This window comes from Lactuca virosa, chromosome 7, assembly GCF_052849685.1.
Source record: "Lactuca virosa cultivar CGN04683 chromosome 7, Lactuca_virosa_CGN04683_v6, whole genome shotgun sequence".
Classification (NCBI taxonomy): Eukaryota; Viridiplantae; Streptophyta; class Magnoliopsida; order Asterales; family Asteraceae; genus Lactuca; species Lactuca virosa.
Window position 1 is genome coordinate 20,745,820 of NC_136432.1, and position 11,908 is coordinate 20,757,727.

Here is an 11,908-nt window from a genome sequence, read left to right on the forward strand (position 1 = left end):
CAGTATGTATTCGTATATATTTAATCCTAAGGATTTGTCCTAAGGAATAGGCACGAAGTCCATCGCTGTTAGGGTTTATCTAAAAGGCACTAAGTCCATAGCTGCCAGTGTTTATCTATTAGACACTAAGTCCATAGCTGTCAAGGTTTATCTTCTTTATTGACAACATTATTTTAGGGAGTCCACCCACAATACATGCCAATGGGTTTTTAGAGTACATCTGATGAACACATGGTTCACAAACACCTACAGGTTGCGAGTCTGCTAGCGTTCCACTGGACTGTCTAGAATAGTCTGTGGTTGTCATCTATACTATGCTAGATGACGTCCTCTTTAAAGTTAAGACCCCTCATCATTTATCTCATCTTTCATCTCTCATCATCCATATCATCTTTCATCTCTCATCATCTATATCATCTTTCATCTACCCATCTTTACCCAATATATTTATAGGTATAAAAATACATATACAATTTAAATCAAGTAAAACATGTATACATCGTTCATCTAGCATAGATATCAGGAACACATATAATAGACACATATAGAATGTATTTATATTAAATATTTCATATCTATGTGTAAGATGAAAGTAACTATGCACTCACTTGTTAAAGTGATGACTCGAAACTCGGACAACGCTTTGCTTCTAGCAACTGTCTTTTTCTTTCGACGTAACCTAGTATTATTATCACTGAGTCTTAGTCTAATATTTATTGCGACTAATTATTAGTCTAGATTCATCATTAATTCAAAGTCTACTGATCTATAGCCGATAAGGGACAACCAGGTAAGATCATATCGGAGGTAGGGTCCGTTTGGTATACAAAGTATACTGTTTGGAAAGCTCACTTTAAACACCTCACTAAATCTAGCATTGTCATCATCCCCGTAAGTAGATCAATCAGTATAATGACTTTGAATCACTGATAAATCTTGTTTATAGGTTCATAATAACGATAATGAATTTAAACATAAGTTACACTTAAAGCGTAATAGGTGTAGTTTAACTTACAAGGTTTCTAGAGAAAACTTAGAACTCCATGGTCAGAACTTCGTCGCTAAATCTTTTTTCTAAAAAGATTCTTACTTCAACACTCACCTTACTATACTAAAACTACAGAAAGAGAAGTCGAATCACGAGGGACCGAAATGATCGGGGATAAGAAGCTAAAGACTCTTGAATCAAGAGAATGGTGCAAGAAATATGAGAGCATAGAACCTCATATTTATAGTAATTGAATTTTTAAAAACTATCATTTATAGTTACTTAAACAACCTTATAGTTATTTAAACGACCAAACGCTCTTTATAATACTATTTTAAATATATTTAACGATATTTGTACTAAACTAATATCGAAAGTATTCAATATTAGTCTTATAATGACCGCATCATCGATACTTTTATAATGATATATATATATATATATATATATATATATATATATATATATATATATATGATTTATACTTTATTTTAATACGTAAATATGCTATTATAAATTATAACTTGTTCATATGAACTCCGTTTTTAATATTTTTTATATCCACGCGTAGCTATCGATGAAATCTACAGCTTTCGTTTAGACTCCATCGGCTAGTTTTGACTTTATTTTTAAAGTTATATTTTAACAGGATTAAACTGTTAAAGTCTGTTAAAAATTAATAACTTTGTTATCCGACGTCCGTTTTTGTCTGTCTTTTTATCGTTGAACTTCTATTAACGAGGTCTTCAATTATCGTTTAGATTGTTTCGGCTAAAAATCGAACAATCTAAAATTCGATTTCTGAGTTGTATACCGCTATGATGAATCTTAGAAAAATCATAACTTCCTGTAACGAAATAAGATTTAGACGTTCTTTATACGCATGCTCTCGGTTTGACGACTACTACGAATTTCCCTTAGATCACTTAGGCTCAAAAGTATTTTATAAAAAAAATTATTTTTTACGTTACGTAGAGTCATGCCGGTTTAAATCGCGAAATTTCAACGAGTCATATCTTCTTCGTTATAAGTCAGATTTCAGCGTTCTTTATATGTACAGAATCCTTGTGACATATACTATAACTTTGGTTATGATTATTTATCCTAAATAATCTTCTATCAAAAAGTTATTTTTAGCGCTTATTATCTCTAAATTTACTAGCCCGAATCTATGAGCGTTACAGTTGACATGACGATGATGTGGAAGGTGGCCAACCTGTAAAACACTCCTTCTCACTCTGTATTGCGTAAGCAATTTTGAAACTCAATCTCAAACATCTCTTATATTCTATTTTCAAATTTTCTTTTGCAAATGTCGGACATGTGTCTCTAGCTAAATCACATCATATGTGCTACATGAAATCTCCATGAAGGAAAACACTTTTCAATCCCAAACATCTCTTATATTCTATATTTAATCGTTTTCATTTCTTAAAAAAACCTTCCGGTTGATGAACGACCACTTCTGAGTTGAGATCTCCATGAAGGAAAAACACTTTTCACATGAAGCTAAAATATTCCTAGTTTCTTGCTTTTTTTTAATAAAATTTTGCCGTTCAAAAACAAGTCTTACCACCGGTACAAACACTTTCGTATAATTTACACCGTGTGGTTGAGAATACTACCAACTTTACTGTAAACTTTTGCACATTTCCTCTTTCGTTAAGCTTTGTTTTGTGAACTCACTTTGACTCCAATTGCCTTTACTCCGTTCGACAAGCTTATTAATTCCTATTATTTTTTTTCTATGGCTTTTATCATCACAATCATTGTTTTTCTCAACTTCTTGCTTATCTTTACTTTTTTTTTTTAACTCTTGAACATATGAATTAATATTCAATTTTTACTATAAATTTATATATTGTTTCTTGAAATCATTACAAAATATTTATACCGTGATCAACTAGAACAAAGTAATACATGTTTTGATTTATAATACAAGAGTAAAAATATAAATAAACATTCATATGAAAGTATTCAATTGTGATTCTTATAGACCATTTTTAAGAATGTCTTTTTTTTCTCCCTTTCACTAATGTATTAGGAATCACAATAGGCATATTAGTAAAAACAATGTATTTTTTTTGGTTTCTCCGTTTGCTAATTCCTTAAAACGGGTTTGATAAGAATCATAATAGAATATTGAAAAAAGGTCTATAAAATCATATTAATTTTTATTTTTATTATTTACTTCTATAGTAAGAATCACCATTGGTATCATATTGTTCTAATTGATCTCAGTTCAAATGTTTTTATGGATTGCTATTTGAAAACCAACTTATAAATTTGTAGTAAAAGATTAAATCTCATTTTCTATTTATAGGAGTTAAAAAAAGTAAACATAAGTATACATAATTACATACTATTTTGATTGTAAAACACGCGTCTTACCCTGGGTGATAGTTACAAAAATATAACAAACGTAACGTTAAATACAAAAAACAAAACTGCAAGATTGGTCCACCTGGTATTAAAAAACCTTGAATATGGTCCAAAAAGTTTTTTACTTGCATAGAAAGTCCAAAATCAAGGTTTTTCTGTGTTTTTGGTCCAAAAAAACTTAATAAGACGGTTATACCCTTATTTATTTACTTTTACATTTTTTTACATTTTATTAACATTTCAATAATAATGATAATAAAAAAATGGGTAAAACTCTATCTCTCTTACGTCTCTCTCCACCCTCTCTCTCTCTTTCTCTCTCTCTCTCTCTCTCTCTTACTAAAACCCCAAAATGGCTAAAACTCTAATCTCCGTTCTCTTTTACTCTATCTCTCGATCCACACGTCTGGTGATACGTTGAACAAGGTCATGATGTAAACAGAAGAGAACGATGAACATGGTTATTGAATCTGATTGTAACTTGCAGGTGGTACCTGATTCGAAGAACATGGGTGTGGAGATGATGGGTGGAGGTGGTTGCATCTAATGTTGGTGGCATGAACTTTGAAGGCGAAAGCAGGGCTTTGATTGCCTAGTAACATTGCTCTTCGTTATAAATTTCAAGTAGAATCCTTTGAGGTATAGGAGCAAGATTTACTCAATTTTAACTTTCTTCGATCAACCACAAGTGGGTTTATCAAATTATCTGTAAAGGTATGATTTTTATTTCAAGAACCATGAAAAATCACATTATTCTCTTTTGATGCTGTTAAAAAACCCTGGCAGACGACGTTGGCACAAAATGTTGAGGATTACAATGGGTTTGTTGCAAGGATGATTGTTGTAGGATCAAGTCAGTTAATTAAGGGGATTGTGTGGAGTGGAGATGTGACTATAGATCGATTAAAATGGGGAAACGAGTTCTTGAAGAAGGGGATTAAGATGTCAGAGGGCGTAGCAACGGGGATTCTTTCTAGTGTTGTGAAGGATCTTGATTCCTCACAAGTTCTCTCCTGGACTCCAATACCAATAATAATTTCTTCAACTTTATCCCTGGTGAAATAATTTTCGAGTATACGAGATCCAAACCAGAAAGAAAAGGAGAGGATATCGGACATGGATGTGTCGATAATGGAACCGTTATTAGAGCACAAGGTCGGGGAGATCCAAATTAGAATACCAGATACAGTGGGTGTCTTGCGATTCGATGAGAGGTATAAAGTGCTTGGGTTTGGCAGATTTTGTGTTCGTGTGCGTGTGTATGTGTTTTGAGATCCTTGAATTAGGGTGAATTAGAGGGTTGTTGATCAGTTTAGTTTTAATGTGTTGGAGAAGAAACATTTCAATCGAAGAGAGAGAGAGAGGATAATTATTTTCTTTTCCTTTTATTTTTAAATTAAAATAGTATTTGAAAAATTAAAAAAAAATATAAAAAAGAAAATAAAAGGGTATAACCGTCTTTTCATGTTTTTTTGGACCAAAAACACAGAAAAATCTTGATTTTGGACATTCTATGAAGTGAAAAACTTTTTGGACCTATTCAAAGTTTTTTGAATACTACAGTGACCAATCTTGCAGTTTTGTCAATACAAAAATATTGTTTGTTTAACTAGTAAAATGAATATATTACCTTTTTGATAGTTCTTGTTTGAATTAGAAAAAAGATAAAATCGATGAAAAGAAAGATTAAAAAAGTAAACTAGAAACTTGAATAAAAAGTATGAGATGAAACAAAAATAAAATCGCAAAAACCCAAAAGTTTTATTGGCGATATCTACACATAATCTATATCCGGAATACTAATTTGGGATTGATAATGGTTTTGATATATGAAGTTAAGTCATTGACCTATATCTCCTATAATAATTATAATAATCATTTTTATGATTTTCCCAAAATATTAACAGAGTAACTAACTAAAACTGATTATCCCAAAATATTAACAAACTAATCAACTAAAGCTGACGTGGACTTTAATATTGTAGGAGTTACAAGGGTTTAAACAGATTTAATTACTTGTGAAGAATAGAAGTTACTAGGGGTTAAGCCCATTCATAAGCATTTTCATAAGCCCACTCTCTCTCTCTCTCTCTCTCTCTCTCTCTCTCATACCTAAAATGATCAGATGATGAACGTCAACCAATTTTCGTGCAACTAATTGGCATCAATGCGCTATATGTTGATGCAAAATTGTTGAGAAGTAGTAGGAATTAGAAGAAAAGAAATGTCGCAGAGCAATATTACTACTAGTAACTTGAATGTACCCGTGAGTGAAGTCTACTGGTCTCTTGTAGCTAAAGCCGATAAAAAGTTCTCCAAAATTAGGGATTTGCCGTATTACGAACGCAACAGGTCAATTTCTTTCTCTTTGTTCTAATTTAGTTTGTGTTAGTGTATATAATAAAGCTAGCGATATATCCAGAATCTCGTTTCGTGAATCGTATGTCTGGAAACTTATACAAATGCATTTGAGCATGTTACTGTTAAGAACTTATACAAATACTGCATTTGAGCTTGTTGCTGTTAATTTGTTTAACGTCAGATTCTCGTAAAATGTATCTTAGGGAAGGATTTAATCGCTTGCTCCTGTCCATGGTATCGATCAACTAACCTTCATGATAGTAGAAGTAATACGTATAAAACTATAGTTATGAAAATGAACAATTAGGGTACACAATGTGGTTTTGTATGTAATTTAGGTGTTGTGTATGCTTATGGCAAATTCCTGTTGTTTAATGCAGCTATATGATATTCTAGTTAGTTAACCTTGCACCAATACATTTGATACTCCTTAACTATAAAGTTGTTTTGCAATAGGTATGATACCTACTTCTACAAGGTATTCAAAGTTTATACACAGTTATGGAAATTTCAACAAGACAATCGACAAAAGCTTGTGGAAGCAGGACTGAAGAGATGGGAAATAGGTGATATTGCATCGCGAATAGGGCAACTTTATTTCGGACAATATATGAGAACAAGTGTAGCCAGTTATCTGTCAGAGTCATATATCTTTTATGAAGCAATCTTGACTAGGGAGTATTTCAAAGATGGACTCTTACAGGATGTGAATCTTGCCAACAAACAGTTGAGGTTCATTGCAAGATTCTTGACTGTGTGTTTAATGTTGAACAAACGAGAGATGGTTTATCGGTTGGTAAGTCAGCTGAAAGTGCTAGTTGCTGACTGCAAGAGGACTTTCCAGGTATTTAATCTTAGGGTTTATGTCATATATTACCATTAAAGTTGTACCAATTTACCCTTTTGCCCATTTAGGTATCAAAAGGGGCGAGTTTGCCACTGAATTTGATGATCTGTATGCATTTGCTCATTGTAACCTGTTATAACAAGTAAAACCATTTTTCATGCCTACATGGTATCCACATAGGCATCTTTATCATATTACATACATGTGGCGCTTACTTTGGCATTCACATGGGAATGTTCATGCATCTTATATATCACTTTTATATGATCTTGTTTCAGGACACTGACTTTATAGAATGGAAGCTAGTGATACAAGAAATAACAAAGTTTCTGAAAGTGGACACAGCTTTTATGAATACAAGGCCTCTAAGATACAGCCTCACATTAGATGTAGAGCCTAATAGCCTGCCACCTGTCCCCAATGTGATAAGAAACCTAAAACTGAGAGACGCGATACTGTGCAGCTATCATCCAAATGAGGTCAAATTCTCAGAGCTCACTCTTGACAACTTCAGAATGCTTCAATGTTTGGAGTGGGAACCAAGTGGCTCATTCTACCAATCAAGTGGAAGTTTGACCAGTGGTCAACATGCAGTCAATCAGGAAATTTCTGATCCTACATTGCCACCAAATCCACGCAAAGCTGTCTTGTATCGTCCATCCATCACTCATTTTTTAGCAGTCAGTAAACTCAATTTTTACTATTAATTTATGAATTTTAGTTGTAATAATTGTAAGTTAAAAATGTGAATTTGTTATGTGTTGTTGGTGACAGGTTTTGGCTACTGTGTGTGAGGAGCTTCCTCCTGATGGAGTTCTCCTACTCTATATATCTGCTCCAGGTCACATTTTTATATCTCTTTTTTCTGCCTTTTTTTGTTATGTAAAATTTGTAAAGTAGTTCATGTCTGTAAGCTTTAAGCCTCTGTTTGTTATACATTCAGATGCTGCATGTACTTCACCACCCTCTGATAACACAAACAGTTCTTCAGTGAAAAAGATTATGAATGGTTCTGGAGACCATTCTAGAGGTGTGAATCTTGGTTCTAAAGGAAATGGAGGTACTCTAATGTAAATTATTGTAATATTATTATGACATGGCAGTTAGAAATTAAGACATTTTTTTGATTAAGAATGATGTTGATTTCAGGTTTAAATGTGATATATCCTTGTGACCTGGTTCCATTTACAAGAAGACCACTTTTCCTTGTTATTGATAGTGAGAAAAGTAATGCTTTTAAGGTAAGCTTAAACTCTTTTAAGACTTTAAGACGATAAGTGTTCTAATTGGATGGATGAAATCTCACCTAGTCACTTGTTATAAAGGAAATCATGACAGACAATCAAGGATTTGAGTTCAAAATGTCATATTTATCTGTTAGTAATAATCACTAGGAAATATTGATAACATTAAATTTTTTTTTTTTTCACAGAAGGGGTACCTTTTCTTTTAGGGCTAAATGCAAGAAATAGCAACGTACTTTCATTTATTTGTATATTATAGCATCCTTCTTTCATTTCTTACTATTACACCATTGTACTTGCAATTTTTTTTTCTTATTAATGCATTGTACTTTAAAGAATACCCAATGAGAGCATTGTGCTTTCAATTTTTTTTTTCTTATTAGGACATTATAATTAGAAAAATCTACCAAATCGTAGCAGTGAAAATTGTTTTGTATTCGAATGATATTGCTATGAATATAATTGGTAGATTTTTCAAAGTAGTATGCTGTAATAAGGAAGAAATGAAAATAGGATGCTATAATAAACAAATCACTAAAAGTACATTGCTATATGTTGCATATAGACAGAATGAATTGTCTGAACGAGAGTAAATGACGATTTTACCCTTATGTCCAGAGTCATGTATGTTCCGTATCAAAATGATTACTTTTAATTTTGGCATATTGTGACAGAGTTTGGAAAGAGAAGTAAACGGAGAGGCAGTTGCAATGCTCCTATCTCCAACCTCTTCAATTGGTGACCCAAATGGAAGTCAATTCACAACCTTTCTCACAGCTCCACTGCAGGCTTTTCTTATCTTAATCGGCTTTTCGGGTCCCGACATCCAGACAGTATGCCCCTCTCTATCTCTCTACAAAATACATAATTACCATTCTGCCCTTGTTGGCTGCTAAAATAGAAATTTTACTCTTAGGATAAACTCAATGAGGCTGAAAGGGTTCTTTCTTTGGCTTTAAATCACTGGGGAGATACTTTGGCTTTAAACCTCGTGGTATCTCCAGACTCGCTTCATCCTGTGTGGGCCCAAGTTTTAAATGATCCGTTTCTTAGAAGGTTGCTTTTAAGGTACGTTGCAAAACCATCTGATTATTTATTTACAAATTAATGAGATATGCAAGGCAAAATATTTTAAAACATGTCTACTTTATCAATTTCACCACTTAACTATTTTGTGTTGTGACTAAACCGGTATACTTGTACTTTTTTGACTATTTAGAAAAGCACAACATACTTTCACCATTTTATGGATTTAGTCGCTCATATGATAAAAATAATAAAAAAGAGTATTTGTGGTTATTTTTGTAAAAAAAAAAAAAAAAGATGTTTTGGTTTGGTGTGTCAGGTTCATATTTTGTCGGGCAGTGCTATCGCTATACACTCCCACATCCAACAAAAAGGAATATCTGCCCGACTGCTCACCCGCCCTACCAAACTCCGTGTCGCCAACACACGGCACATACAAAGAAGCAGTTCATAAAATAGCCGATATTTTCGGTGTAGCACCCATGTTCAACCTTCCCCAACCTCTTCAACCTAAACCACCCGATGTGTAGAAAAATTACCAGAACTTTTATACTTTATAGTGATGTTCTTTGTGTCTAACCCTTGTGGATTTCTAGTTTTTTTTTTCTTCAATATTTTGAAGAGTGGGTGTATAGGAATTTAAATGCCAATTTCCAAATGTTGGGGGTATTGTTCATTTTGCTCATAGCATCATCATTCTTATATGTTTGTATACAAGGTGGCAACCGCAGAAACTAGAAGCTTATTAATAATTGGAAAAGTTTGGTTTTTTTTTTTTTTTTTTTTTTTTTTTATCTCTAAACCAACATTAAAACATATATTATTTAAGCATATAATTACCAAAGTCGCTTAATGTTACCTGTTCTAGTCCCTTACCTTTTCTCTCGTTTCATAATCTATCCATAAGTGAATGATAAATTGGGTGTGTATTTTTTAATTTGCATATGTTTTTATTTGGGTTTTAATATTATTTATTTTTTCTTATTTGTCGTTATCGTTGATTTTTGAAATTTCGAAGGAAAAAAATGGGGAAATAAACAACTCATACTATTCTAGTCATAAGGTTTTTTTTTTTTCGTTATTACTTACTACATATATTTATACCGTTAGTAGTAGTGATTTTGCATCTAAAAATGCTAGAAAAAGTATTTTTTAAATTGTTGAATGTGCTAAATTGGGGTCTTTGAACGGCGTTATGTTTTTTCTCGTTCCGGATGCGAAATAACTTTGGAACAACCTTGACCACTTGAACCCACATTACATCTCTTAGCTTTACAGTTTTTCTTTGAAATGGTCCCTACGAAACTTTTTTCTCTAAGATGGTCCCTACGGAGCAAACCTTGCACACAAATGGTTCTTACCGTGGATGTCCGTTAGATGGATCCGTTAAGTTGAAAGAATTTTGGATAGGGACTATTTCTACTATTTTGTAAAACTTGCTTAAGGACCATTTGTGAATTTTACGCAAAGACCATTTGAAATATTACAATTTTAGTCTCTCACTTTTTTCTTTTTACATTTTTTGCCCTCGTTTTTCACAACTTTGTTATTATATATATATTTTAAATATATAAATAATTTTTGTTGTTTAGATTTTATCTAAAATATTTAAATTACAATACATAATTAAAAATTTTCGTTTTCTAATTTTTATCTAAAAACATTTGAAGCATAAAAACTGTAACATCACAAAAACCGTGATAAAAATCTTTTTGTAAAAATTTCCACAAAAACCATAAGATAATCAACCATTGTTTTCAAATCAAATCCATAGAATCAGAGTATCAAATAATCTCTGAAAACATAAACCAGCAGGAGGATGTGTACAATCATGCATTCGCCTTGCCCTGATCATCTGATGCACCTGAAAACATTGAAATCAACAACGGTAAGCCAAAGCGTAGTGAGTTTCCCCGAAATACCCCACCATGTCGACATATGCAAACAATGATCAATAACCAACAAGTACAGGTAATCATACAGATCTACCAAATCTAACAGATCACTACAGTATACCAACATCCTACACACAAGGACATATACTGTAATACAAAGTATAGTGAGAAAACTCACCTCCCAGTCTAGAAGATAACAGTACTGATCACAGATCCGATTACCAGCTCTACAGGTCACTTATATAACAAACATGGATCAAACCTCAAACTACACCCAAAACCCTAAGTTTGACCTAAATTCAAACTTGGTCAAAAAGTCAACGGTTAAACTCCAGTCGACCTACGCTCAGCGTAGCATGCAACTCTACACTCAACATAAAGCTTAAGGTGGGAAAACATGCCAATTCAAGGCAACGCTTAACATACAGAAAATTACGCCCGATGTAGCACCTGATGTCCAACTTTTTCATTAAGTCCTTAAAATAGAAGATCAACTCTCCATACTTTTAGATCTATACCAAATGGACATCTTAATGGATAAAGTCTCTGACTTTATCCATTTGCATGGTCACCAAGAGTACAAAATCAAAACCTAGGTTCCTAAAGCTATTTATTGCTCAAGAACCCATGCATGGATGGATTAGGGTGACCAAGCTCTCATTTTTATAACTTAACAACCCTAAAAACGTCTTGAAATGATACTCAAATGGTTTGGAGTAGCTCATACTCATGAAAACCAAAGTTATGGGGGACAAAACATAGAAATCTCAAGAGTAACGAGATTTAACATGAAACATCATCAATGTAGAAACTTTATACCTTCTGGAGGAGGACTATGAGATGAAAATTCTAGATCCACAAGCTTGGAGCTTCCTAAGTATATTCCCAAATGAAGCTTCTCCTTCAAAGATGAACACAAAACACTCTAAGGTCACAAAACTCTCACAAAATGGCTAGGGTTTCGAGGTGGCTGCTTAAGATGGTGGAGGTTGAGTATGAAGAGGGCCTCAAGAGGTTATAGCCTTTAAATTGCGCTCATGTAACATCCCAAAATATGAAGGTAAAAATTTCATTTTTAAAACGACCAAAACACCCATTTATCATTTACTCAAATCCTTAAAGATATTTTATGTAACGCCCGTGTTTCGAGGCTAAGCATTGATAC

General features: G+C 33.0%; 1 protein-coding gene across 1 annotated transcript; it reads left to right on the forward strand.

The window, feature by feature from the left end:
* The first annotated feature begins 5,413 nt into the window (after window positions 1-5,413).
* Window positions 5,414-9,627, forward strand: LOC145125121 (uncharacterized). The gene is made up of 9 exons (XM_079060608.1): window positions 5,414-5,722; window positions 6,188-6,575; window positions 6,857-7,258; window positions 7,353-7,419; window positions 7,522-7,638; window positions 7,728-7,819; window positions 8,497-8,655; window positions 8,739-8,890; window positions 9,168-9,627. The coding sequence occupies exons 1-9, from the start codon at window positions 5,595-5,597 to the stop codon at window positions 9,376-9,378; spliced, it is 1,716 nt and encodes a 571-aa protein (XP_078916734.1). The 5' UTR covers window positions 5,414-5,594; the 3' UTR covers window positions 9,379-9,627.
* Window positions 9,628-11,908: the final 2,281 nt, after the last annotated feature.